At 42.1% G+C, this 23,354-nt stretch overlaps 1 protein-coding gene across 3 annotated transcripts in view; it reads right to left on the bottom strand.

Annotated features, from left to right (window-relative positions):
* Positions 1 to 23,354, bottom strand: part of PROM1 (prominin 1) — a 170,270-nt gene that overhangs the window by 7,515 nt on the left and 139,401 nt on the right. For 2 of the 3 annotated variants that reach the window (XM_033948839.1, XM_033948830.1), the window contains exons 19-26: positions 23,187 to 23,279; positions 18,811 to 18,828; positions 15,334 to 15,387; positions 13,618 to 13,698; positions 13,450 to 13,518; positions 12,507 to 12,599; positions 7,610 to 7,725; positions 3,707 to 3,744 (exon numbers count right to left, since the gene is read on the bottom strand). In XM_033948839.1, the coding sequence (XP_033804730.1) occupies positions 3,729 to 3,744; positions 7,610 to 7,725; positions 12,507 to 12,599; positions 13,450 to 13,518; positions 13,618 to 13,698; positions 15,334 to 15,387; positions 18,811 to 18,828; positions 23,187 to 23,279 (540 nt within the window). In that variant the 3' untranslated portion in view covers positions 3,707 to 3,728. The remainder of the gene's footprint in view (positions 1 to 3,706; positions 3,745 to 7,609; positions 7,726 to 12,506; positions 12,600 to 13,449; positions 13,519 to 13,617; positions 13,699 to 15,333; positions 15,388 to 18,810; positions 18,829 to 23,186; positions 23,280 to 23,354) is intronic. The other variant, XM_033948849.1, reaches the window with a different exon arrangement.

Raw genomic sequence — 23,354 nt, 5'->3', positions numbered from 1 at the left:
GGTCGGAGTGAGAAGAGCCGGGAGAAGGTGATGTAACTGCTCCTTAAGTTGGACCTGGAGGATGGATGCTATACGCTCATCCAGGGATGGTCCCGATGGCACTGGTACCGTTTTTCTTGCTCGGTACCTGCGGTGCAGCTCGACGCTCAGGCGAAGTCGATGCCGATGAAGAGGCAGTGACTTCTATGGGAGCGGAGCGTTTACGGGGCCGGCGCGCAGTCTGCAGGACTTGGCTCACCGTATGTTCGACTGGCGGGCCGAGAACTGTAGGGGATGGCTTCTTAGCCGGCTTACCTGTGGGGTGCGACACCGAAGATGTATCTTGCGGTGTCGAAAGCGCCGGTGCCGACTTGGAGGAAGTTGCCGATGTCGGGGTCGAAGCCGGTGGAACTTCCATAGCGGAACCAAAAAGAATCTGCTGTTGAATCTGGCGATTCTTCAAAGTTCTCTTTTGAAGAGAAGCACAGCGGGTGCACGTCGCAGCCCTATGGTCCGGACCCAAGCACTGAAGGCACCACTTGTGCGGGTCGGATGAAGAAATAGGGCGTGCACACCGCTGACACTTTTTAAAACCCGGTGAAGGGGGCATGAAGGGAAAAACGGCAGTAGCAAAATCGAAGCTCGAGGCTTCGATGGTGCCAACAGGCCCCGCCAGGGCCAACTGAAAAAAGTCGAAAAAAAATTGACTTTTTGGATTTTATTTATTTATTTTTTTTAGAAAAGAAAAGAAAAAAAGAACGTGAAAAGGTTCACGAGGAAAAATACGCGAGCGGGAAGGCGAAAAAAAGGATTTTCCAACAGCCGTTGGAAAACACGCGTCTTCTTAGCTCCGCGGAAACTAAGAAACTGGGGACCGCGTGCCTCTGTCGGGCGGGAAGGCACTCGCACACGCGCGGTGCGGCCTAGCTAGAACTTTCTAAGTTCTTAGAGTGCAATCACTCTAAAATTGTCCGTACCGGGGCTCCATCGGTGCCGTCACCCATCAGTCAAGAATATGCTACCTGCTTGTCCTGGGATAACAGGAAGCTGCGTCAGAAGGTAGCTTTGGGCAAGCAGCACCGCTTGCACAATTACAGTTCCCATTGCCTTTCTTACCCACGTTGCTTGCTTGTCTTACTTTCCGTCGATGGGGGGGAGGGGACCGCGTTGCCAATTGGGGGGGCCCATGTTGCCGATCGATGCTGGAGATGCCCATCGTCGTTTGGAAAAAAACAATGTTGATGCCCTCCTTCATCGGGCCCCCCTGACCATTTCGAGCCCTAGGCACGTGCCTACTGGGCCTATTGGTTAATCCTGCCCTGCCTAAGTGGCCAATTACACATATAAATGACTAGAATCAGTGATGTAGTCAGTGGCATAGTAAGGGTGGGGGACAGTTTGCCCCGTGCGCCATCTTGGTGGGGGTGCTGGCACCCATCCTCCTCTCTGCTCTCCCGCTCCTTCCCAACCCCTCTCCCCCCACTGCACCCCATCCCTTCCCCCATATGTCTTTATTTTTCCCAATGCGAGCAGCATCACGAACTTGGGAGTGTGGTGCAGTGGTAAGAGCAGGGGTGCCCACACTTTTGGGGCTTGCGAGCTACTTTTAAAATGACCAAGTCAAAAATGATCTACCAACAATAAAAATACTAAACATATGCTCCCTCTTTTACTACGGTGCGCTAGCCGATGTAGCGTGCACTTAGTGCTAATGCGCCCATTATATTCTATGGACGCTTAGTATTTAGCGTGCGCTATATCGGCTAGCGCGCCTTAGTAAAAGATCCCCATATATATATACACACACATACACAGAGTGCACCACTTCTGTCCTCCAGACCTCGTTCCATTCCCCAACCAACATCTCTCTCTGTCCCTCCGGGAGTCCAACTTTTCTTCTTCTCTCCTCCATCCCTATTGGCAACATGTCTCCCTCTCTCTCCCTCCTCTGTTATGATCTTGCATCTCTGTTCTTCTTCAGGAGCTCTCCCCCTCTGTCTCTTCTGTCTGTACTTCCCATAGTCCAACATCTGCCCCCCTGTCTTCTGCCTCCCCTTTGTTTCAGGTTTCTCCCTCTCTCTATCTTCCTTCTGCTAACATTTTGAGTCCTCCCACCTTTGGTCCAGGTCTTTGTCTCTCTCACTCTCTTTGTCTTCCCCCTCCCCAGGGCCTGACTTCTCTCTCTCCTCGGTTCAGGGTGTTTCCCCTCTCTAACCCCTCTAGTAGTCCAGGATCTGACCTGTCTTCCCCCTCACTTTTGGTTCATATCTGCTTTCCCACCTCTCCTTAAGGTCCTTTTGTACCCCCCCCCCCGATCCAGCGTCTCTAAGGCAACCTCCATTGTGCTGGGGCCCTCGCAACAGGCACAGCCTTACCTCCGCTGCTTCCCGCACACAGTGACCTCAGACTGGATCATCTAGCTACTCTTTCTTCCCTCTGGGCCTACCTACCACAGTTTAAAGTTAATTATGGCAGCCTGCAGAGCGAACATAGCAGGTTGCCATCTGCTTCTGTAGCACGTTCCCTCTGCCACAATCCCGCACCTCCTCTGACGTCAGGGGTGGGACCACGGCAGAGGGAACGTGCTACAGAGGCCAACGGCAGCCTGCTACGTTCGTTCTGCAGGCTGCTGTAATTAACTTTCAACTGTGGTAGTTATGCCCAGAGGGAAGAACAGAGGATGCTGAGGGGGAAGTGTGTCATCTGAGCAAGACAGCTGGGCAGAGTGCCCGGCTAAAAGATGCTAAAGACACTAGGGAGAACACTGACTCTGCAATCTACCAGCGTTACCTTTGTGATCGACCGGTAGATCGCGATCGACAATTTGGGCACTCCTGGTTTAGAGTTATAGCCTTGGCACCCTAAGGTTGTGGGTTCAAATCCCACACTGCTCCTTGTGACCCTGGGCAAGCTACTTAATCACCAAGTACATTAGATAGAGTGGGAGCCCACTGGGGCAGTTAGGGAATAATGCTTGAGTACCTGAATAATTTGTAATCCGCATAGAATTGTAGGATATGCGCAATATAAATGATTAAAGATAGATTGCTGCTTGCATCAATGTGGACTCTCTCTGACGTCACTTTCGGGTCCTGTGCCTAAGAAGTGATGTCAGAGGGAGAGCCAACACCAATGTGAGCAGCAAGTTCCTGATGCTGTTTGCACTGGGAAAATGAAAGAGGTACAGGGGAAGGGAAGGGATGCACTGTATGGTGGAGGGAAGGGGATTGGTTGGGAGTGAGAAGGGTGGAGAAGAGGGTGGGGAGGGGCGCCACCGCCCCAAGCACCACTCACTCTCATTACATCACTGGGCATAGTAAGGGAGGACAGGGGGAGGATGGTGGGGGTGCTAGTACCTCTCCGCCCCCCCCCAATGCCACACTCGCACCCTCCCTTCCCCATAGCTCTTTAAATCTTTGCCAGCACGAACAGCTTATCCAGCCTGCTGCTCACACCGGCCTGGTTCCCCTCTGAAATCGCTTCTGGGTCGTTGGGCCAGGAAGTGAAGTCAAAGGGAAAGCCAACACCAGCATGAGCAGCAGGCCAGAGAAGCTTCTCACGCTGGCATGGGGGGCGCAGAAGGAGGAGGGAGTGGGTAGGAGGGTGTGAGATACGCTACCTACCCTCGCTATGTCATTGACAAGAATGCCACCATGTACATATATTCCTTTTGCCTAAAACTAGGTGGTTCCTTATAGAATTACACCTTTAGTGGTTTTTAACTTACCTCATATTTCAAGACTTGTCTATCACACTTCCACTCCACTGCAAAAAGAAGATAACACACAAATTAGTACAAGAATTGAAATAGGCTGATCATATCATATATAACACCATCTCTAATCTCAAAAACCCAAATTTCCCTGCCTAATCTGTATTAAGTTTCCCAAAATAAAGAGAGAGAGAGAGAGACAGTAAATTACAATACAGTTCTCAAGTATCCATATATGGATGCTATTTTACAAAATTATACACTGCATTGCTTCATTTTTAAATGTGATTAACAGTATATAAAACTCAATTTAAAAAAATTAGACAAAACATCCTATTATCGATAGCAGTTCTTTTGGTATTAGAAACATGATGGCAGATAAAGGTCAAATGGCCCATCTAGTCTGCCCATCCGCAGTAACCATTATCTCTTTCTCGCTCTGAGAGATCCCACGTGCCTATCCCAGGCCCTCTTGAATTCAGACACAGTCTCTGTTTCCACCACCTCTTCCAGGAGACTGTTCCATGCATCTACCACCCTTTCCATAAATAAGTATTTCCTCAGATTACTCTGGAGCCTATCACCTCTTAACTTCATCCTATGCCCTCTCATTGCAGAATTTCCTTCCAAATGAAAGAGACTCTACTTATGCACATTTATATTATGTAGGTATTTAAACGTCTCTATCATATCTCCCCTCTCCCGCCTTTCCTCTAAAGTATACAGTTTGAGATCTTTAAGTCTGTCCCCATACGCCTTATCACGAAGACCACACACCATTTTAGTAGCCTTCCTCTGGACCGACTCCATCCTTTTTATATCTTTTTGAAGGTGCGGCACCCAGAATTGTACACAATATTCTAAATGAAATCTCACCAGAGTCTTATACAGAGGCATCAATACCTCCTTTTTCCTACTAGCCATACCTAGCATCCTTCTAGCTTTCGCCATCACCTTTTCATCCTGTTTGGCCATCTTAAGATCATCTCATACAATCACACCCAAGTCCCACTCCTCTGTCGTGCACATAAGTTCTTCACCCCCTAAACTGTACCGTTCCCTCTGGTTTTTGCAGTCCAAATGCATGACCTTGCATTTCTTAGCATTAAATTTTAGCTGCCAAATTTCTAATTTTTTAGTTGCAGCACAGTCGATATGACATCCATTGTTCCACGACTTCTGATCTTAGTTTAGCAGCTGTGTTTAGAGGGTGTGTGCATCTTCATACGTTATATGTTTTCTTGATACACTCATTGAAGACTCACAAGACTCCTGAGGCAGGCCAGTTAGGCCGAAATATGTACTTGTCAGGTCATAGAGTCATTGGATGAATTTATGAGAGTTTGGAAGAATAAAGGCATTTGAATTTATCAGATGTGTTGAAGGACACTTTTTTGGTGCGCACCATTCTGATTGGGACAATTTCACTCTGTTTTTGTGCCAAATTTCAGACCATTCTTCAAGCTTCGCCAGGTCTTTCTTTATGTTATTCACACCATCCGGTATGTCTACTCTATTGCAGACTTTGGTATCATCCGCATAGAGGCAAATCTTACCTGACAACCCTTCAGCAATATCATTTATAAAAATGTTAAAAAGAACATGCCCAAGAACAGAACCTTGAGGCACACTATTGATAACATCCCTTTCCTAAAAGCGATCTCCATTGATCACTACCCTCTGTTGCCTTCCACTCAACCAGTTCTTGAACCAGCCAATCACTTTGGGAACCAGCCCAAGGGCACTCCGTTTATTTATTAGACATCTGTGTGGAACACTGTCAAAGGCTTTGCTAAAATCTAAATACACCACATGTAGCGCACATCCTTTATCCAATTCTCTGGTCACCCAGTCAAAGAAATTGATCAGATTTGTTTGACAAGACCTACCTCTAGTGAATCCATGTTGCCTCCAGTCCTGTAATCCACAGGATTCCAGAAACTTTGTTTTAAAAGCGTTTCCATTAATTTGCTTACTACAGAAGTCAGACTTGCCGGCCTGTAATTCCCTACTTCTTCCTTACTTCCACTTTTATGAAGAGGGACCACATCTGTACTTCTCCAGTCCTCCAGTACAACTCCTGACTCTAGAGACTTGTTGAAAAGGTCAATCAGCAGAGCTACCAGAACTTCCCTAAGTTTCTTCAGCACTCTTGGATGTATACCATCCAGCCCCATCGCTTTGTCTACCTTTATTTTAGCTAGCTCCTCACGAACACAACCCTCTGAAAATTGATCAGGGTCTATTACTCCTCCGTCTTCTGTGGTCCCACTCCCGGCACTTCAGCCGTGAACACAGAACAGAAATATCTGTTAAGCAATTTGGCCTTTTCTTTATCAGCTTCTACATATTCCTCCCCTTCACCTTTGAGTCTCACAATGCCACTTTTGAACTTCTTCCTATCACTAATATATCTAAAAAATGTCTTGTCTCCCCATTTTACCGTGTCAGCTATTTTTCCTTCCATTTGCATCTTTGCTTTCCTGGCTACATGACCAGCTTCTCTTAACTTTTCCAGATATTTTTGCCTGTCTTCCTCTTTCTGCGATCTTTTGTAGTTTATGAAAGCTAATCTCCTTATTCCTTACCTTCTCAGCTACTACTTTGAGAAACAAAGCGGCCTTCTTTTCCTCTTACTTTTACTTACTTGCCTCACAAAAAGATTTGTCGCCCTTATAATCGCTCCTTTCAGTTTTGCCCACCGTATTTCCAATCCTTCTAGACATTCCCACCCAGACAACAATTCCTAGATGTAAACCTCCATCCGAACAAAGTTCATTTTTTTAAAAATCTAGAACCTTTGCTTTTGAATGAGCCCTCTCTTTACCCAACTTAATATTAAACCATACCATGCAGTGATCACTGGATGCCAGATGATTACCCCCTGTAACATCAGAAACACTTTCTCTGTTTGTAAGCACTAAGTCCAGTATGATCTCATCCCGCGTGGTTTCCATTACCATCTGTTGGAACACTTCTCCTTGTTCTCCGCACGCAAGAGGAAAATACAGAGAAGGAGCATCTGGAGGTGGGGGGAGAGGCATAGAAGAGGGAGGGTGTAATAGCCCTGGGTACCTCTCACCCTTGCTACGCCACTGATATCATACCTAAAATGTTATTCTCTAATTACATGCTACAATGGCTTAGTGTGCATTCACAAATGAGGGCATGAGCTGGCATAGGCAAGTCTGACATTTGCATGCGTAAGTTACAGAATAGTGTAATTAATGACACATTTAGGCACTAACATTTTCACGAGCCACAGACCTGTTGTAAATGTGCAAGCCTAAATTTTGGCGCACTGTTGCAGCTTTCTTCTAGCATCCTAAATGAACAGTTAAGTACATAAGTGTTCTTATAGAATAAGCTCACTACCCATGGAAATATGGTTCCTAAATTTTGGCATAGTGTTACAGAATTACCTCCCATATGCCTAACTTCCTGTACAAACAGCAGGTATATATTAAAAATGTTTGACTTGGATGTTCTAAGTTGTGCGTGTATATTTAGCAGTATTTCAACTAACAATAGTGTCCCTTTCATTCAAAATACAATTTTCTTATGTTAAATATTCAATTCATGACCAAATAACTACTTTGCCAATATAAATAAATAATCATAAAGTGCTCCATGCCACCACCACGTCATTGCTAATGCAGTTCAGACCACGATAGTTTTGGAAGCATCATTGCACTTTATTGTTCCCTGCCTTCCATGAAGCATAGTGTGCATTGGCTTAGATGTTACTTAGATGTTAGAAGCACTGTCTCAAATGCCACCGAACATACTCCTAATTTGAAACAGTCCAAGTTGCGTGTTTCACATCATAAGTTCCCCAGGCAGCTGAATATTGGCTATTTGGAAAAAAAAAATGAAAGCTATCTCAAGTTCAGTACAAAGTCTCTAATCCATACTTACTCATCATATACATCTTCAGTATCCATTCTTCGATAGAATTTGGCTAGTTTTACAGCAAAGATTATGGAAGGAATAAGGAAGATGGTAGCGGCTCCCAAACCAAACCAGAAGGTGTTCTGTAAGAAAAAGGAAAAACTTTTCCTGATATACTAAATAAACCTTTGGTAATTCAGGAGATCCAGTTTTTAAAACCAATTCCTTTCTAGTACCAATTCCTTTCTAGTACCAATTCCTTTCTAGTACTGCAGTCCAAGATTCTCTGCCTCCATAAATTAAAAAAAACCCAGTTTTTTGATGGAAAGATTTGCAAATTGTGAGGTTCAGTGTGTGGTGCAGTAGTTAAAGCTACAATCTCGGCACCCTGAGGTTATGGATTTAAACCCACGCTACTCCTTGTGATCCTGGGCATCCCCCCACTGCCCATCTGTCCAACATTGCCACCTGGATGTCTCGCCGCCATCTAAAATTGAATATGGCTAACACAGAGCTGCTCATCTTCTCACCTATACCCACCTCTCCACTTCCCTCATTCTCTGTCTCAGTGGACAACACTCTCATCCTTCCTGTTCTGTCAGCTCATAATCTCGGGGTCATCTTTCACGCCCTCTCTCTCCATCACTGCCCAGATACAACATTTGCTACATTCTGCTGCTTCTTCCTATAATATCACCAAAATCCGACCTATGATACTGTGCTGTTTGGCATATCAATGAGAGCTAAGAGCCAAATATCATCTAAGAATAATAGGCTTTTACTTATTATGACTGGGGTTGCCATAAAACAGATTACGAGTAATTGGAAAAACTGGAAGAGACTTAATTACAGTTTCTGGTGGAACTCTTTGTCACATTTATAAAATGGAAAGGACAATAGCCACTCAGCAGGGGAATTTAAAAAAATTTCAGGAGATTTGGGAGCCATTAACAAACTATTGTAATGACTGAATATTATTTTTCCCCTTACATTGCACATCCAGGATGGGGGAGGGGGGAAGTGTTTTTTGATTTGACTATTAGATAAGGTATTTAGGAATGGGGTTTATGATAGGTTTCTTGAATTTAAAGAATGCATTTGATTAGAGAGGAGGGGGATAATTTCTGTTATGAAATTTAACAAAATATTAAGTGTTGTAATTGAGTTTTAAATGCTATACATACTGTCACACTTATTGTAAGTTTTTAAAAATGAATAAAGAATTGGAAAAAAAAAATCCGACCCTTCCTCTCTGAGCACACTACCAAAACACTTATCCAAGCCCTCATCACCTTGTGCTTAGACTACTACTACTCGCTACTCTCAGGCCTTCCGCTCGCTACTCTCAGGCCATCTCGCTCTCCTCCAATCCATCCAGAATTGGCTGCATGACTCATGTTCGGGAAGAGCTGCTATACTCACATTACCCTCCTCCTAAAGTCACTTCATTGGCTTCCCATCCGTTTCCGAATATAATTCAAACTACTCTTAATGACCAATAATTGCACTCACTCAGCTGCCCCTCACTATCTCTCTTCACTTATCTCCCCCTATGTTGCCCTCTGTGAGCTCCACTCAGCTGGTAAGCCCCTCCTATCTGTGCCCTTCTCTTCAACTGCCAACTCCAGACTCCATCCTTTCTACCTTGCTGCACTGTATGTTTGGAACATGCTGCCTGAATCCATACAGCGGGCTCCATCTTTGGCAGTGTCAATGAAGAAGGACACAGTACTACTTGAAAGGGTCCAGAGAAGAGTGACTAAAATGGTTAAGGGGCTGGAGGAGTTGCCGTACAGTGAGAGATTAGAGAAACTAGGTCTCTTCTCCCTCGAACAGAGGAGATTGAGAGAGGACATGATCAAAACATTCAAGATAATGAAGGGAATAGACTTAGTAGATAAATACAGGTTGTTCACCCTCTCCAAGGTAAAGAGAATGAGAGGGCACTCTCTAAAGTTAAAAGGGGATAGATTCCGTACAAATGTAAGGAAGTTCTTCTTCACTCAGAGAGTGGTAGAAATCTGGAACGCCCTCCAGGGATTCAAGACAAAGTTAGACAAGTTTCTCCTGAACCAGAACGTATACAGGTAAGGCTAGTCTCAGTTAGGGCACTGGTCTTTGACCAAAGGGCCGCCGCGGGAGAGGACTGCTGAGCACAATGGACCACTGGTCTGACCCAGCAGTGGCAATTCTTATGTTCTTATGTCCACTGATTTAAATAATTTTTTTCAATAGAGTCCATTTTAACCTTGGAAATTTTCCATTGAGATTCTTGAAAGCTGCTTTTATCTTGTCTGCGACCTTGACAAATTCTTCATTAGTCCCAGCTTGATGTGTAAGGGTAGACACAAAATCTTTCTTGGTTCTACAAACAGTGGATTCTAAGCACTTTTCCTCCCATGCTCCAATGACTATCTGGGCAGCCACTCTTTCTTGATGTAGTGGGAATCTCTTGCAGGACTATCCTAGTCACAGTTTTTGTGTATATAGTCTTCAGATCAAGACAGTAATAATCTTCAAGTTGCCACAAAGATTCCACTGATTCTGGTCATAATTTATGCACTTAAACTAGAATTGATGGCAAAACATTGTTGCAGCCAAAGAGCTTTAAGATTCATCTTCAATGAATCAAAAAAACAGGCTTCATTTATCTGGACCATGTTGAGGGCTGCCATAAAATGATGTTGCAAGTTACAAGATCACTTTTGATGGTCATGGAGAACAGAAGCTTTATCACCACCTGCCAGGAGATTCCACTGTAGTAGTCTGGAGCTCAACAGCTCAGCCTTTCTCTTAGATAGTTCAAAATTCCCGACAGGGTCATTTAGTTAACCTCATCTTATGAGGGCTGGTTCAAATGAGAAGAATGGGATAAAATCTATTATTATGTGACATTGGTGGTTCAGGACCAGAAATCTCATCTTCTTTATTATCAGACTCATGTGAGAATTATTCTGGTGTATCAGGAGCTGAAAGCCCTTCTCCTTTTGGTACTGGCATATAGCTGATAGAATATATGGATACTGCACTGTTCACTTTTTTGTTAGATGAGTAACCTAATCCTGATAATCTCTGGGTGTGAAGGAAAGCACGTGGACTGAGACTTAGTACTGCTTAGCAGCACAAACTGGGCTGCAGAAACTTGTGGGGACTCTAGATCTAACTCCCACAGAGAGACTATAATCACATCCATAAGATCTGCAAGTTTGAATAACCTGCGCAGTATCGGCCCTCTCCCTGAATTAGGATTACCACTGACTCCAAACTGAGACCCCAAATCCTTGGGGGGGGGGATGCATGCTGGGAGAGTAGAGGAATCGTAAAACGACCCCAAATCATCTCAGTCCTTTTTCAACTGGACCTTCAGTTCCGACAGCTCTAACAGCTTCTGCAGAGCCTCACTCTGAAAAGGAAAAAACTCCTCTGAGCAGAACCCTGCTGGTTTACAGATGGAGCTGACAACTCTTTGTGCTTCTGGTAAGCTGCATACATCAAATACACAAAATCTGGGCCAAAGACTTGACCTGGAACCTCCAGGGGCCTCTGTCGTTCTACTATGTATCTCCTTTCAGGGTCAGGAGCATCTGCCCAAACGCGCTTTGCTGGCGATGCAAAGTTATGGTTTAGAGGCTCTGACAGGGCTTTATGAACAAGATCTCAAGCTTTCTGTCTCTCATGACCAGAGGGGGCTAAGCCCATGGCTCCCTCCCCTCCCAATCATGTGCCTGCAGTACATGGGACAAGGGTGCTCCTCAGCCAAGCATCCAGTGCAAATCTGGCATGATATGGGGGTCAAAACCACCTGAGGAGTCCATAATAATTGATTTTCATCATAATCAATTCAAATTGAGGCAGATGGAGGCTTTTAAAATGGGAAATCCAAGATGGCCAGTGCAGCAGCATTTTGGCACCAGAAAAAGACCTGTGGAAGCAAAACTAAAAGACCACAATTACTCAAAATAGGGTTTTAGAGGTGGAGAACCCTTGGGACAACCTCAGAAACCCTTAGTTTTGCTAATATCAGACCCATCTCCGATTTTCCCATAGATAGTAATGAGCTGTACTCACAGACCTGCTATGTGCTGTGCCTGAATTAGCTTTTCACTGCAACCAGAAATGGAGAATGAAATTTCTGCATCAGACAAGCAAAGGTGGCTCCAGTGGCTTGTCTCTTCAGGCTGCCTTTTATTCAGGTTCCAGAAACATGAAACCCCCGACCCCTCACTCTTCCACACGATTCTTCGGGGGTGGGGAACACAGCCGACCTCCGCAGAGGCGAGCACTGCTCCCAGGGGACCTGACCCTGAGCTCCCAAGTGATATGCAGGCCAGCCAGGTAGGTACTCTTTTAAAAGTGTGGCCCTCGTGGCTACAGACCCCAACATCTGACCATTCTCCCAGGCAAAGCTGTACCAGGACTAATGGGAACCCTCAATAAAAGACCAGATTAAGACCCCAAAAATAAAAAATCTAGTGCAGAACAGATGAAAGACATCTTCTCAGCTCACTTGCAGAGTTAAAACTGAGGAGAGAGGGCTTTGCCCAGAGAGACAAAGGGGCAGAGAGAAGAAAACAACTGATGTATTCTGCAAGCAACTCGCAAATTGGGGTGCTTAACCCATTCGTAAGGAAATGTATGCTATTTGCACAGGAAACTAGCTATCAAACATTCCCTTCCCCGAGTTTCCGTTTAGCTTTATTTCCCAATACTTGACTTATATAGCCCCAAAGTAAATTTAAATGAATTGAGCCCCTATTAGAGTAACTGGTTACATTTGTACAATTTACATTCTAGTGATAGTATTTCTGAAAATAAATGAATATTATCCATATAATCAAAGATCAGGCACAAGTACTCAAGGCATATTTACTGTATTCATGCAGTACAAAATTGATATGATATCCAAGAAAAGGAAATCTCTTACCACAGAGTCTATTAAATAGCTGCATAAAAAGACATCTACTGCAGTATCTATGAAGTTGGTGATGGGCTTGCATGTTGCTATGTCCCTGGAAATCTAGAGGAAGAAAACCAACAAAAAAGTTTAATCTATTGGTCCCCATAGACTCCAAATTCATATTGTCAGTTCTAATTATTATACCAGTTACAAATCCCTGACTTTGGATCTCAGAGTTAAGCAGAATCATATTATAGCAGAATTCTTATGTTCAGAAAACAAAAACTGCTTCTCAAAAGTCTAATTATAAAAAAAAAAATCAGAAATAAAAATGGAGAGCCCACAAGTGTAGATTAAATTACTTTTCCTGAGGACAAGAAAGATAGTAAGTCCTCAAACATGGGTGACATCATGTTATGTTATATTAATCAGGTTTTTTATTCCACCTTTACCTATTCAGTTCAAGGTCAGATTACATTACAAGAGGCTGGGTAAGTTACCCAAGAAGTTACAATGCCTGTGGTAAAAAATGGTCCAAGTAAAGGCATATTAAGGCCATTCATTACCACAGCTTAGTTAAAAGACCCCAAATTCTTAATTTCACTTCTAATATCAGGTACATAACATATTCAATCAACAGAAGTATCTAAAACTTATATTACACAATGTGATCAAAGTTTTCAGCTAATTGGAGTTCTGTGAAGCTACAGAATAAATCAGTACACTCTATATCAGTGTTTTTAAGTCCTAGGTAAAAGTTGCTGAGACCCTTTTCGACTTGAATTGAATATTCAAATTTGGGAAACTGAAGAGATATCAGCAGGGAAACCAAGGTAGAGGACCCAAGGTAGAAAAAAGGAAAGGTAAGAGCGAATTAGGGAGTATTTTAGCAGTTACAGCCTAAAATCAAATGTTTTAATTATAGTGTACAATATAATGCATTTGCAGTTTAAAGCTGAAAACTACTTACAGAATTTTTAGCCCATTCGATATACTGTACAAAATAGTCGATAATTGTTTCTGTATACTTCTTTGTTTCCTGAAAAAAGCAAACAAAAAAAGATAACTCCTTAAAATATGTCTCATCTTAATATATTTAGTTTTACATCACTACTTATGCTTATTATAGGAGTTTTACCTGGATGACAACAGATGAGGCATTTTTCTGTATGAGTGTCTGAGCTGCATCAACAGAAGCAATCACCTCTGTGATTTTCCCCTGAAGTAGAAAACATGTTATATAGGCAATTTTATTATATTCTGGCTACAATAGTACTTTCACCCAGAGGAGCATTACAATTCATTATACCAGGTTGCTGTAGTAATGTTTTTCTTGTAATAATGACAGACTACATTTAATTCAAAACACTGTAAAATAATAATGATATTATGAAGAACATCATCAATTCCTAGTCATCGATATAGTTTGATTAGGGCCATTGCTTGAAACTACGTCAAAAGATCTTAACATGAAAAAAGATGGCCCATAACACATTCAGCTCTGGCCTTGAGAAAGAGTAGTTTGATCATTCAGAGGGTACTCTCTTCTTGAAAGAGAATAGGAGATGGCTCCATCTGCGTGTTCTGTTTTCTGTATGCTGTAGGGCACCGCAGGTAGGAGTGCGCATGTGTGCGAAGCTCTCTCTCCCTCCCCCCTCGAAGCGGATGTCGGCCGCGGCAGCTGTCGGTGGCCCGAGGCGGATGTCGGCTGCGGTGGCTGTCGGCGGTTGCAGGCCGCGGCAGCTGATGGCGGCTGCAGGCCGCCACGGCCGAGCCCAGACGCCATTTAAAAATAAAACAGGCAAGTTTTTAAAGTCCTGAAAAGCCGTTGGCTGTGAAATATGCAGGCGGCATACTTCACTGTCGATGGCTTTTCAAACACCCCACCACCATCACCGCCGCTGTACCTTTTAAAACCCTCCACCCCCCCCCCCTCCCACAGCTTTGTGGTTAAGGCCTGGCTTCTTCGGGCAGCAGCAGCGTTTAAAATTTGCTGCTGTTGCCGGCTTCAGGCCTTCCTCTCTGGCGGGTCCTACCTACTTCATGTACCCGCCAAAGAGGAAGATCTGAAGCCAGCAACAGCAATTAATTATAAATGCTGTTGCTGCCTGATGAAGTTGAAGGAGGAAAGGGAGCAGAGGGGGAGAGAATGGTAGGGCATGGAGGTAAGGAGGAAGGTATGGGGGGAAGAAAATGCTGCACAGGGAAGTGGGGTGGGAGGGAAATGCTGCAGCACAGGGAAATGGAGGGGCAGAAAAAGGAAGGGAGGCGTACTGCTGGGCAGGAGGAGCAGGAAAAAGGGGTTGATGGACAGGGGAAGAGGTGCTGATGGACAGGGGGGCAGAAAAATTAAGGCAGGCCTACTGCTGGACAGGGGGAGCAGGAAGGAGGTGATGATGGACAGGGAGGAGGTAAAACAAAGGGAGAAGGGCTGCTGTTAGATAAGGTGAGCAGTGATGGGGTGGTGGAGGACACAGGGGAGGTAAAAGGAAGGGAGAATGGACAGGGGGAGCAGGCAAGGGGTGGACAGCCAAGGAAAAAAAAAAGAAAGAAAGACAGAAAGACAGAAATACAGAAAGCGGCTAAGGAGAGAGAAAACAAAATAAAGACAGACACACACACACACACATACATATATTCTAGCACCCGTTAATGTAACGGGCTATAAGACTAGTATATGATAAAACAAAACAGTACAGAAAGGTACAAAAGAGCATCATAAGAACTGTCAAACTAAATCAGACCAAAAATTCTGTTTCCAACAATGGCCAATCCAGGTCACAAGTACCTTGAATTGTTAGTCATATTTAATACTAGAAGCAACAATTACTATTATGGGTAGGGGGAAACATACCTGGAGATCTGGAGCTGTTCTTTGTAGTAATCGAATGCTCTCATTTAAAATGTTCTAGTAAACCAAAAATACATATTACAGTTTAAACACTTAATTTCATCAGCTAAACTCAATGGATGGTACAAGTGTACCACAATGGCGATATGCTCATGAAAATCTATTCAGAATTTGTTTTCAGGACAATGGATGAATTATCGCACACACAGAGTGCCATGTTAATGCACAGCCTAGCTAAGTGATAATACAGACAAGGAACTATGGGGCCCTTTTACTAAAGCGTAAAAATATTTTAACACAGGAATTTCCTTCAAGCTAAGTCCAGACTGAATGCAGCAGGTTGGGCTGGTCTCAGCTAGGGCACTGGTCTTTGACGTAGGGGCTGCCGTGAGAGCGGACTGCTAGGCACGATAGACCACTGGTCTGACCCAGCAGCGGCAATTCTTATGGTCATAATTTAGACTTTTTAAAAATATTTTTTTCTGGTTTTATACTAATGTTTCCATTAGCCTGCAGTCCTGGTAAAAGTAAATGTGGTCACACTTATGGCTTCTATTTAGTAAGAAGATGTTGGGTCAGACTAATGGTTCATCTGGCCCAGTACCCTGTTTCCAGCATTGGTCAATTCTAGCCACAAGTACCTTCCTATCCTATCTAAATTAGATTGTAAGCTCTTCTTAGCAGGGACTGTCTATTGTATGTTAAAATGTACAGCACTACGTACGCCTTTCAGCGCTATAGAAATAATAAATAGTAGTAGTAGTACCTTGTGGAAACCCAAATAGTAGAAATCCCAGGACATGCAATGGCTTGCCCCATGTCTGTCTAAATAGCAGACTATGGACTCTTCTTCCAGTAATTTGCCCAAACCATTTTTTAAACCTAGCTATGCTAATCACTGTTACCACATCCTCTGGCAACGAGTACCAGAGCTTAACTCCCACATTAATTTCAAGTTTGCCAGTTAGTGCAGAGTAATGCACACATACAAACCGGTCACGCTTCCTTGCCCATTTTCTGTTCATGGCATGGCCCTCAAAAATATATACTAACAGGCATAATACTGCAAAGTAGGTTAACATGTTTTGTTGTAAGTCTTTTTTTGCATATTTATCATTCATTAGGGCTTAACATGCCTTAGTAAAAGGGCCCCTGTGTTAGCTAGACTGTAAGCTCCATGGAATAGGTACTGTCTCTTCTGTGTATCTGAATAGTGCTACATATACCTATTAGAAGTAAAGAATTTTTAAGTAAACAATGATTTACTGATAAATAGATGAACTGAGATTAATATTGTGGGTACATTACAGAAATGAGTTAATTTTTTTCTTTATTTTTAAAAAAATATATATATATTGCCACAGGTTTACATTTACAATTTTCAGTCCAAAACTTTGTATCCACAGTGTGGGGGCTCTGTAGGGTTCAGAGTATCACCAATTCTTTTTAATATCTATATTGCATCTTTGGGCAAAATTTTTAGAAAGTGTGATGTTGAATATTAAGGGATCCTTTTACTAACACACACATGCTTACCACAGTCTAAAAAGGAACTACTGCAGGATGCACTAAGGACCAGATTTTGTAAATAGTGCCATAACTGGCGGGCACCTACAAAAACGGCGCTGGTTGTGTGCAATCGTGTTGCGGTGCCATACAGAGCATCACACCTAACATCGGCAGTAAGTGCTGGAAATGCAGGAAAGGGTTTTGAAAGCAAGCATTGCTGGTGCCTATCTTTGACGTGAATTGCATCTATAGAGGCACCTAAAAGGTGCCTAAGGTCATTTCCAGCACAAACCATGCCTACTTCGACCTTAGGGACTGCTAGGCGCCTCTGAAGACGTGATGACGGTGCCATTTTGAGGCACCTACATTTTTTTAAATGAGTTTTTTGGTTTTTAATTGGTTCAGTCAATTACTGAACCAATTGAACCAAATAAAACAATTAAGATAGGGAGTGGTAGGGCACCTACTACTGCCTAACTTACAGCGCCATTTACAGAATGTGGGCCTAAGCGCTCCCTCTTTTAACAGTATGTTAGCCAGTTAGCATGCAGTAAGTACAACTATGGCGATACTCGAGAGGGTTCAGAAAAGAGCGACGCGATTGATAAAAGGGATGGAAATCCTTTCATATGCTGAAAGATTAGAGAAACTGGGGCTCTTTTCCCTGGAGAAGCGGAGACTTAGAGGGGCCATGATAGAGTCGTGCAAGATCATGAAGGGCATAGAGAAAGTGGAGAGGGACAGATTCTTCAAACGTTCAAAAACTACAAGAACGAGAGGCCATTCAGAAAAATTAAGAGGAGACAGATTCAGAGCCAATGCTAGCAAGTTCTTCTTCACCCAAAGGGTGGTGGACACCTGGAATGCACTTCCAGAGGGTGTGATAGGAAAGAGTATGGTTTTGGGGTTCAAGAAGGGATTAGATGGTTTCCTGAAGAAAAAGGGTATAGATAGAGGATTACTATACAGGTCCTGGACCTGATGGACCGCCGCATGAGCGGGCTGTTAGGCGTGATGGACCTCTGGTCTGACCCAGCAGAGGCACTGCTTATGTTCTTATGTTAACTGGATAACATTTCATGCCCGTTTCCCAGCCATACCACACCCGCTGAAAGAAAAGTTTCAAGCAATTTGTTAACTTGTGATTTACTACATGATAACAGGCAGACTACCACAGAATTTTAACAAGGTTATGTGTTAACCTGATTTCATACATTAACTGTGTTATATGCCTAATGCACTTTAGTGAAATGGCCTTAGTGATATTTATTTGGTTCAATGGCTAATCTTGATAACATCTACCTGTACTGTTTTATTTTGTTGCCAATACTGATTTTGATTGCATTTGCAATGCTAAACTATTTTATTATTCTGCCTTGTAAGTTGCTTTGAGCATTTGTTGAAAGTTGATTGAAAATTGAATAAATAAATAGTAAAGGTAATAGTTGCATTAACTAGTAAATATTAATTTAAGCCTAAATAGATAAAATCAACTGCCAAGAACCATCTGTTAAGCTTAAACATTAAATTTAAATAAAAACATTTGTCCACCCTACTTTATCAAGTAACTAAAAGTTTGGCTTTGGTATTTGTATATCGTTATACAGCGATGATGCATGTTAGTGGCTAGGCCTTCATTATGCTTAGAAACTGCTAAAGCAGATATCACCGTTAGATCCTGCAGTGGACTATGCCAGTGCTTCATCACTCAGACCTGATAACCAACATTGTATTCTGTGCTCTTTTTAAAGTTCCATGGTACTACAGAACCACTGATTAATGTCCTGAATGCTAGCATGTGACTCTGGGAGAATATCACATTTATTTATTGATGACAATGGGATTCACTCAACTCATGGAAAACAGTATAAAATCAATACACACCACCTTTTTCTTTTTTTAACCAAAACAAGAGACAACATTCTATTAAACACTATGCATAAAAGTTACCATTGAAATACAAGTGCTTACCCTAGCTTTAACATATTTCTTGAGAATCAGTTTAGAAAGGAGGAGGAAAAAAGTTGAGAATAAGAGTTAATCAGAAAATGGAGGACACAGAAAATTAGAAAAGTAAACAAAATACCAGAATAGGAAATCTAATTGCAAGAGATTTAAAACCTTCTTCACTAATACTACTTCAGAACAAAAGTAGAAACAATGTACAGTAAAACCTTGGTTTGTAAGCATAATTGGTTCCGGAGGCATGCTTGTAATCCAAAGCACTCGTATATCAAATAAAATTTCCCCATAGGAAATAATGGAAACTCAAGACGATTCGTTACACAACCCAAAATACTGTATGTACTCATTTTGCAAGACCTCACTCGTTTAGAACAGTCACTACATTCCCGCAGCGTCAGAAAGAGAAGAACCATCAGCTCAGTTGTGATAATGTGACACATGTATACTATCTGTACTTGTATTGCAAGACATTGGTTGTTTATCAAGTTAAAATGTAATAAAATGTTTTGCTTGTCTTTCAAAACACTTGCAAACCAAGTTACTTGCAATCCAAGGTTTCACTGAATTATACTGTATAACAGAATGAAAGCATTCATATTTTCAACATTATTATAAAATGACATGGCTAATATACATATACGGACAATGAGCACTCCACTGAAGAACACTGATGTAAAACCAACTTGTTTATTTCATAAAAGAAATAAATAAGTTGGCATATTACTAAAAATAATACTAATCTTAATTATACTTTTTGGTGGAATTCACTTTGTCATATTTTTAAGATGTAAAGAGCAATTGCTTTGCAGAAAGGGAATTATAATAATTTTATAAAGATCTGGGGGCCATTGGAAAGATATTGTAATATGTAAACATCATTTTCCTTTGATAGATATATTTACACGTAGGTGGGAGGGGGTGGTTATGGAAACTTTACTAAATAATGTGCTTAGTTTATTTTTATGATATGTTTGATTGTATTCATTGAGGAAGGGTGGGTGGGACGGGTTATAATTTTTATGTTATTATGATTACAATAGAAAGAATTTCAAGTGTTATTTTGTTGTTATTAATGATATATTCCTGTACACTTGTTGGAAGATTTTAAAATGAATAAAGAATTAAAAAAATAAATAAATAAGTTTGTTTTACATCAGTGTTCTTCAGTGGAGGGCTCATTGTCTGTACCCACTTCCTTTTGTACTGTTTTATACCCGTGGGTTCTCTGTCCTGTTTGACTTTTTGGGATTTACTTAGGGCTCCTTTTACGAAGGTGCGTAATGGTTTTTAGCGCATGCACAAAATTACTGCGCGGTAGCCGAAAATCTACCGCCTGCTGAAAAGGAGGCAGTAGCAGCTAGCACATTCAGGAATTTAACGCATGCTTTTGCGCGCGTTAAGGCCCTAGCGCACCTTCGTAAAAGGAGCCCTTAATATACATATACATCAGATGCTGTACCTATACAAAAAGATTCAACAATGAAGATCTTTATCTAGGATTGATAATATATTTGTGATTAGCTGTTGAATTATAGAGCATTTTCTTAATTTTTAAAGGCAAACTTTCCCCCTTTGAAAATCTGACTTGGGAAAAGTGTGTATACAAATTTGCAAAAGTGTGTTTCCTCTATATGTGCCTACTATAATCTTCTACATCTAGTGGCATTATTTGTTCAAAATTACTACATATTTGGGGTGGGCAATTTTCAAGAAGCTCATTTATACACACAAACCTCTGCTTTCTGTGAGGAATTGCCTTAGGGAATTGTCCCCCATGCTCCTACAATTACCTCCGTGAAATAATTCAAAAGAAATACAACTCTTCATAGTCCATCACAAAATATAGTATATTATTTAGCCTAGAAAAAGATAAACAAATCTTATTTGTTGGTCCTTATTTTGTTCAGAGGGTACTCAGGGGGCCTGAGTAGTGGCACCTTTTCCATTTCCTGCTAAAATTGACCCATGGTTCTCCAGTATTAATGAAAGAGCCCAGGCTCTGCAAACCAATTCTGCCTTGTCTTAGATTCTGTGGTTGGTTGCAGGAGACCTAGCTATTGTGGGATGGGTCCTTTGGTAATCACCTCACCCCTGAAAGATGGCCTGGCAGTTCAGTATTGGCACCTTTTTTTGCTAGAAGAAACAAACTGCTTATTTCTATGCAATAATGTTTACTTAATATATTTTACACTAGGAAAAAGCAACATTTCAGTAACCTGTAATGTGGTAGGAGGCAGTGGTGTACCAAGGACGGGAGGGGCGGTCTGCCCCAGGTGCACGGTCTGCCCCAGGTGCACGCTCTAAGGGGGTGCACAGCTGGCACAGCAAGTCCAGAACCTCCTGCCCTACTCTGCCACTGCTGCTTTCCTGAACCAGCAGCAGCGGCAGTAAACTTTAAAATCAGTCATCGCGGGACCTTCCTGCACCTCCCCGTGGCTGCCAGTCCATTCCCTCTGACATCATTTCCTTGTTCCGGAGCAGAGCTGGCAGCCGCAGGGAGGTGCTGCAAGGTCCCGTGATGACTGTGTGGGCTTCCCTCCTGCCAATTTTTTTTAATATTCGGGAGATGAGGGGAGGGGAATTATTGTCAGCATGACTTTTTTTTAAATTGGCACATCTTTGGCCATTAAAAACCCCAACTATTATTTTTGCCCCGAACAGCTGAGCAGCAGGAGGCTTTCTCTGCCATTCAGCTGTTCAGGGCTTCCCCTTCCGGCTCTGTGCATGTGTAGGGTTATCATATGGCTCCAGAAAAAGGAGGATGGATTGAGACATCCTTGTTTAACTTCCATTGCTTTCAATGGAAGTAAAACCCGGATGTCTCAATTTGTCCTCTTTTTTTCTGGAGCCATATGGTAATCCTACACATGTATCAGTCGCTTTCTCCAATGACTGATCAGATGCGATTATGATGGACCTCCACAAAATTCATTTGCATATGAAATTGTTTCAACTTCGATCGCTGTTTTCAAATTGGACCATTTACCAGAACCACTGCAACCCACAGGATTTTTAATGGCAATTTTAGAGTATCCATCCCAGTGTCTTTCTTTTTTAGAGTTTGACATCAGTATTTGCATTAATCCTCATATTACAAAAGCACCAAAACCCTATTCCACTGGGGAAAAACTACTGGCTGCAGCTTTATTAGTTCCATAAAATATATCAACAACGTCAAACACACTTAACTTCCCAACAAAGTCATGCTGAGTGGAGCCCTATCCTACCCTGGCAGTTTAGCTAGTGACGAACAAGCCCCCATCATATATATCCACAGCATTATCATGATAACAACCTCAGTGGGACCCACCTGAACCCATGACATTATCGCACATGAGCAAACCCCATCACATTCTCCCTTACTCCTCCTAATTCCCCCTTTTCCCAGCCAGGTTTGAATATAACATTCTTCCATATTCTTTAAATCCAAATAAAAAGCTGTGACCACTCACACCACCCCTAATTTCTCCCAACAACCTCTTTCAAAAAATTGAAAATAAAAAAAAAAAACTAGAAGGGAGGTGTGGAGGGAAAAAAAATCTCGCACAAGTACTTCACCCTCACCACCTGTCCATCCCAAAATGTCTCCTCAGTTGCCAAATTCTCCAAACCACTGCACCGTTGCAGCCAATCAATTTAGCCTCTTTCTAGACCCAATAACTACTTTTTTCTACCATTTTCAACCATTGCTATTATATATCCTTTAATCCTATCAACATTCACTATCTGTTCACCTCGTACCCCCTCGATCATTCGATTCATCCTATATTATCACAGATTAGCTCAACAAGATATTATCTGCAATTACTCTACTATGAGGATGCCCTTATCTCTACATTCTATTGATAAATGCTAGAATTAGGCTCCTACTTGAGCTGTCATGAGGTCAGAAAGTTATACTCCCAGTATTAAGAAGTTCTGAGCTATGATTGGTCATATGAGGAGGGGGGGGGAGTTAAAATGGGCTCTTTTATTGTTAACCCAGATTATTAGAAACTAGGTTTCATTGCATATAATGGGGCCTGTGCTAAAATAGAGTGAGCTGTGGTATAAACCCGTCTTTAACGGTAGTCCATGTCAATAACTTCCCCTATAGAGGTATCTTCAAATCTCCCATCATAAAGACAGAGAAATAGCCTTAAACCATGATATTCTCAACAGAATATCTATTTTATTTTATTTGTTAAAACTTGATGTACCACAGATTGCATCTATAATACAATTTAGCGGATTATATTACAGTAAAATCAAATTAAATGAGAAAGGAAGAGCAAGACAAAAATATGTTAATTAGACACTCAGATTGCTATTTATAAATATAATTGCACATTAGTATACCCCAGTCTAAACAATAGACTGTGACATTAAAATACTATCTTTACCATGCCTTGCTCCAGTGGAAGAACAAGTTGAAGGTGTATCAGTCGAATAATATTTGCGTGTCCTTTTAAAGCATTTTCTAGTGCTCCTTTTGGCTGAAAAGCAAAAGAATGTATTTTATTGTATGTTGTAACTGTTAACTGCATGGAAAGGAGGATCCTAATGGTTAG

This window comes from Geotrypetes seraphini, chromosome 1, assembly GCF_902459505.1.
Source record: "Geotrypetes seraphini chromosome 1, aGeoSer1.1, whole genome shotgun sequence".
Lineage (NCBI taxonomy): Eukaryota > Metazoa > Chordata > Amphibia > Gymnophiona > Dermophiidae > Geotrypetes > Geotrypetes seraphini.
Note: the sequence above shows the minus strand (reverse complement) of the source record. Positions and strands in the feature narration are given on the sequence as shown.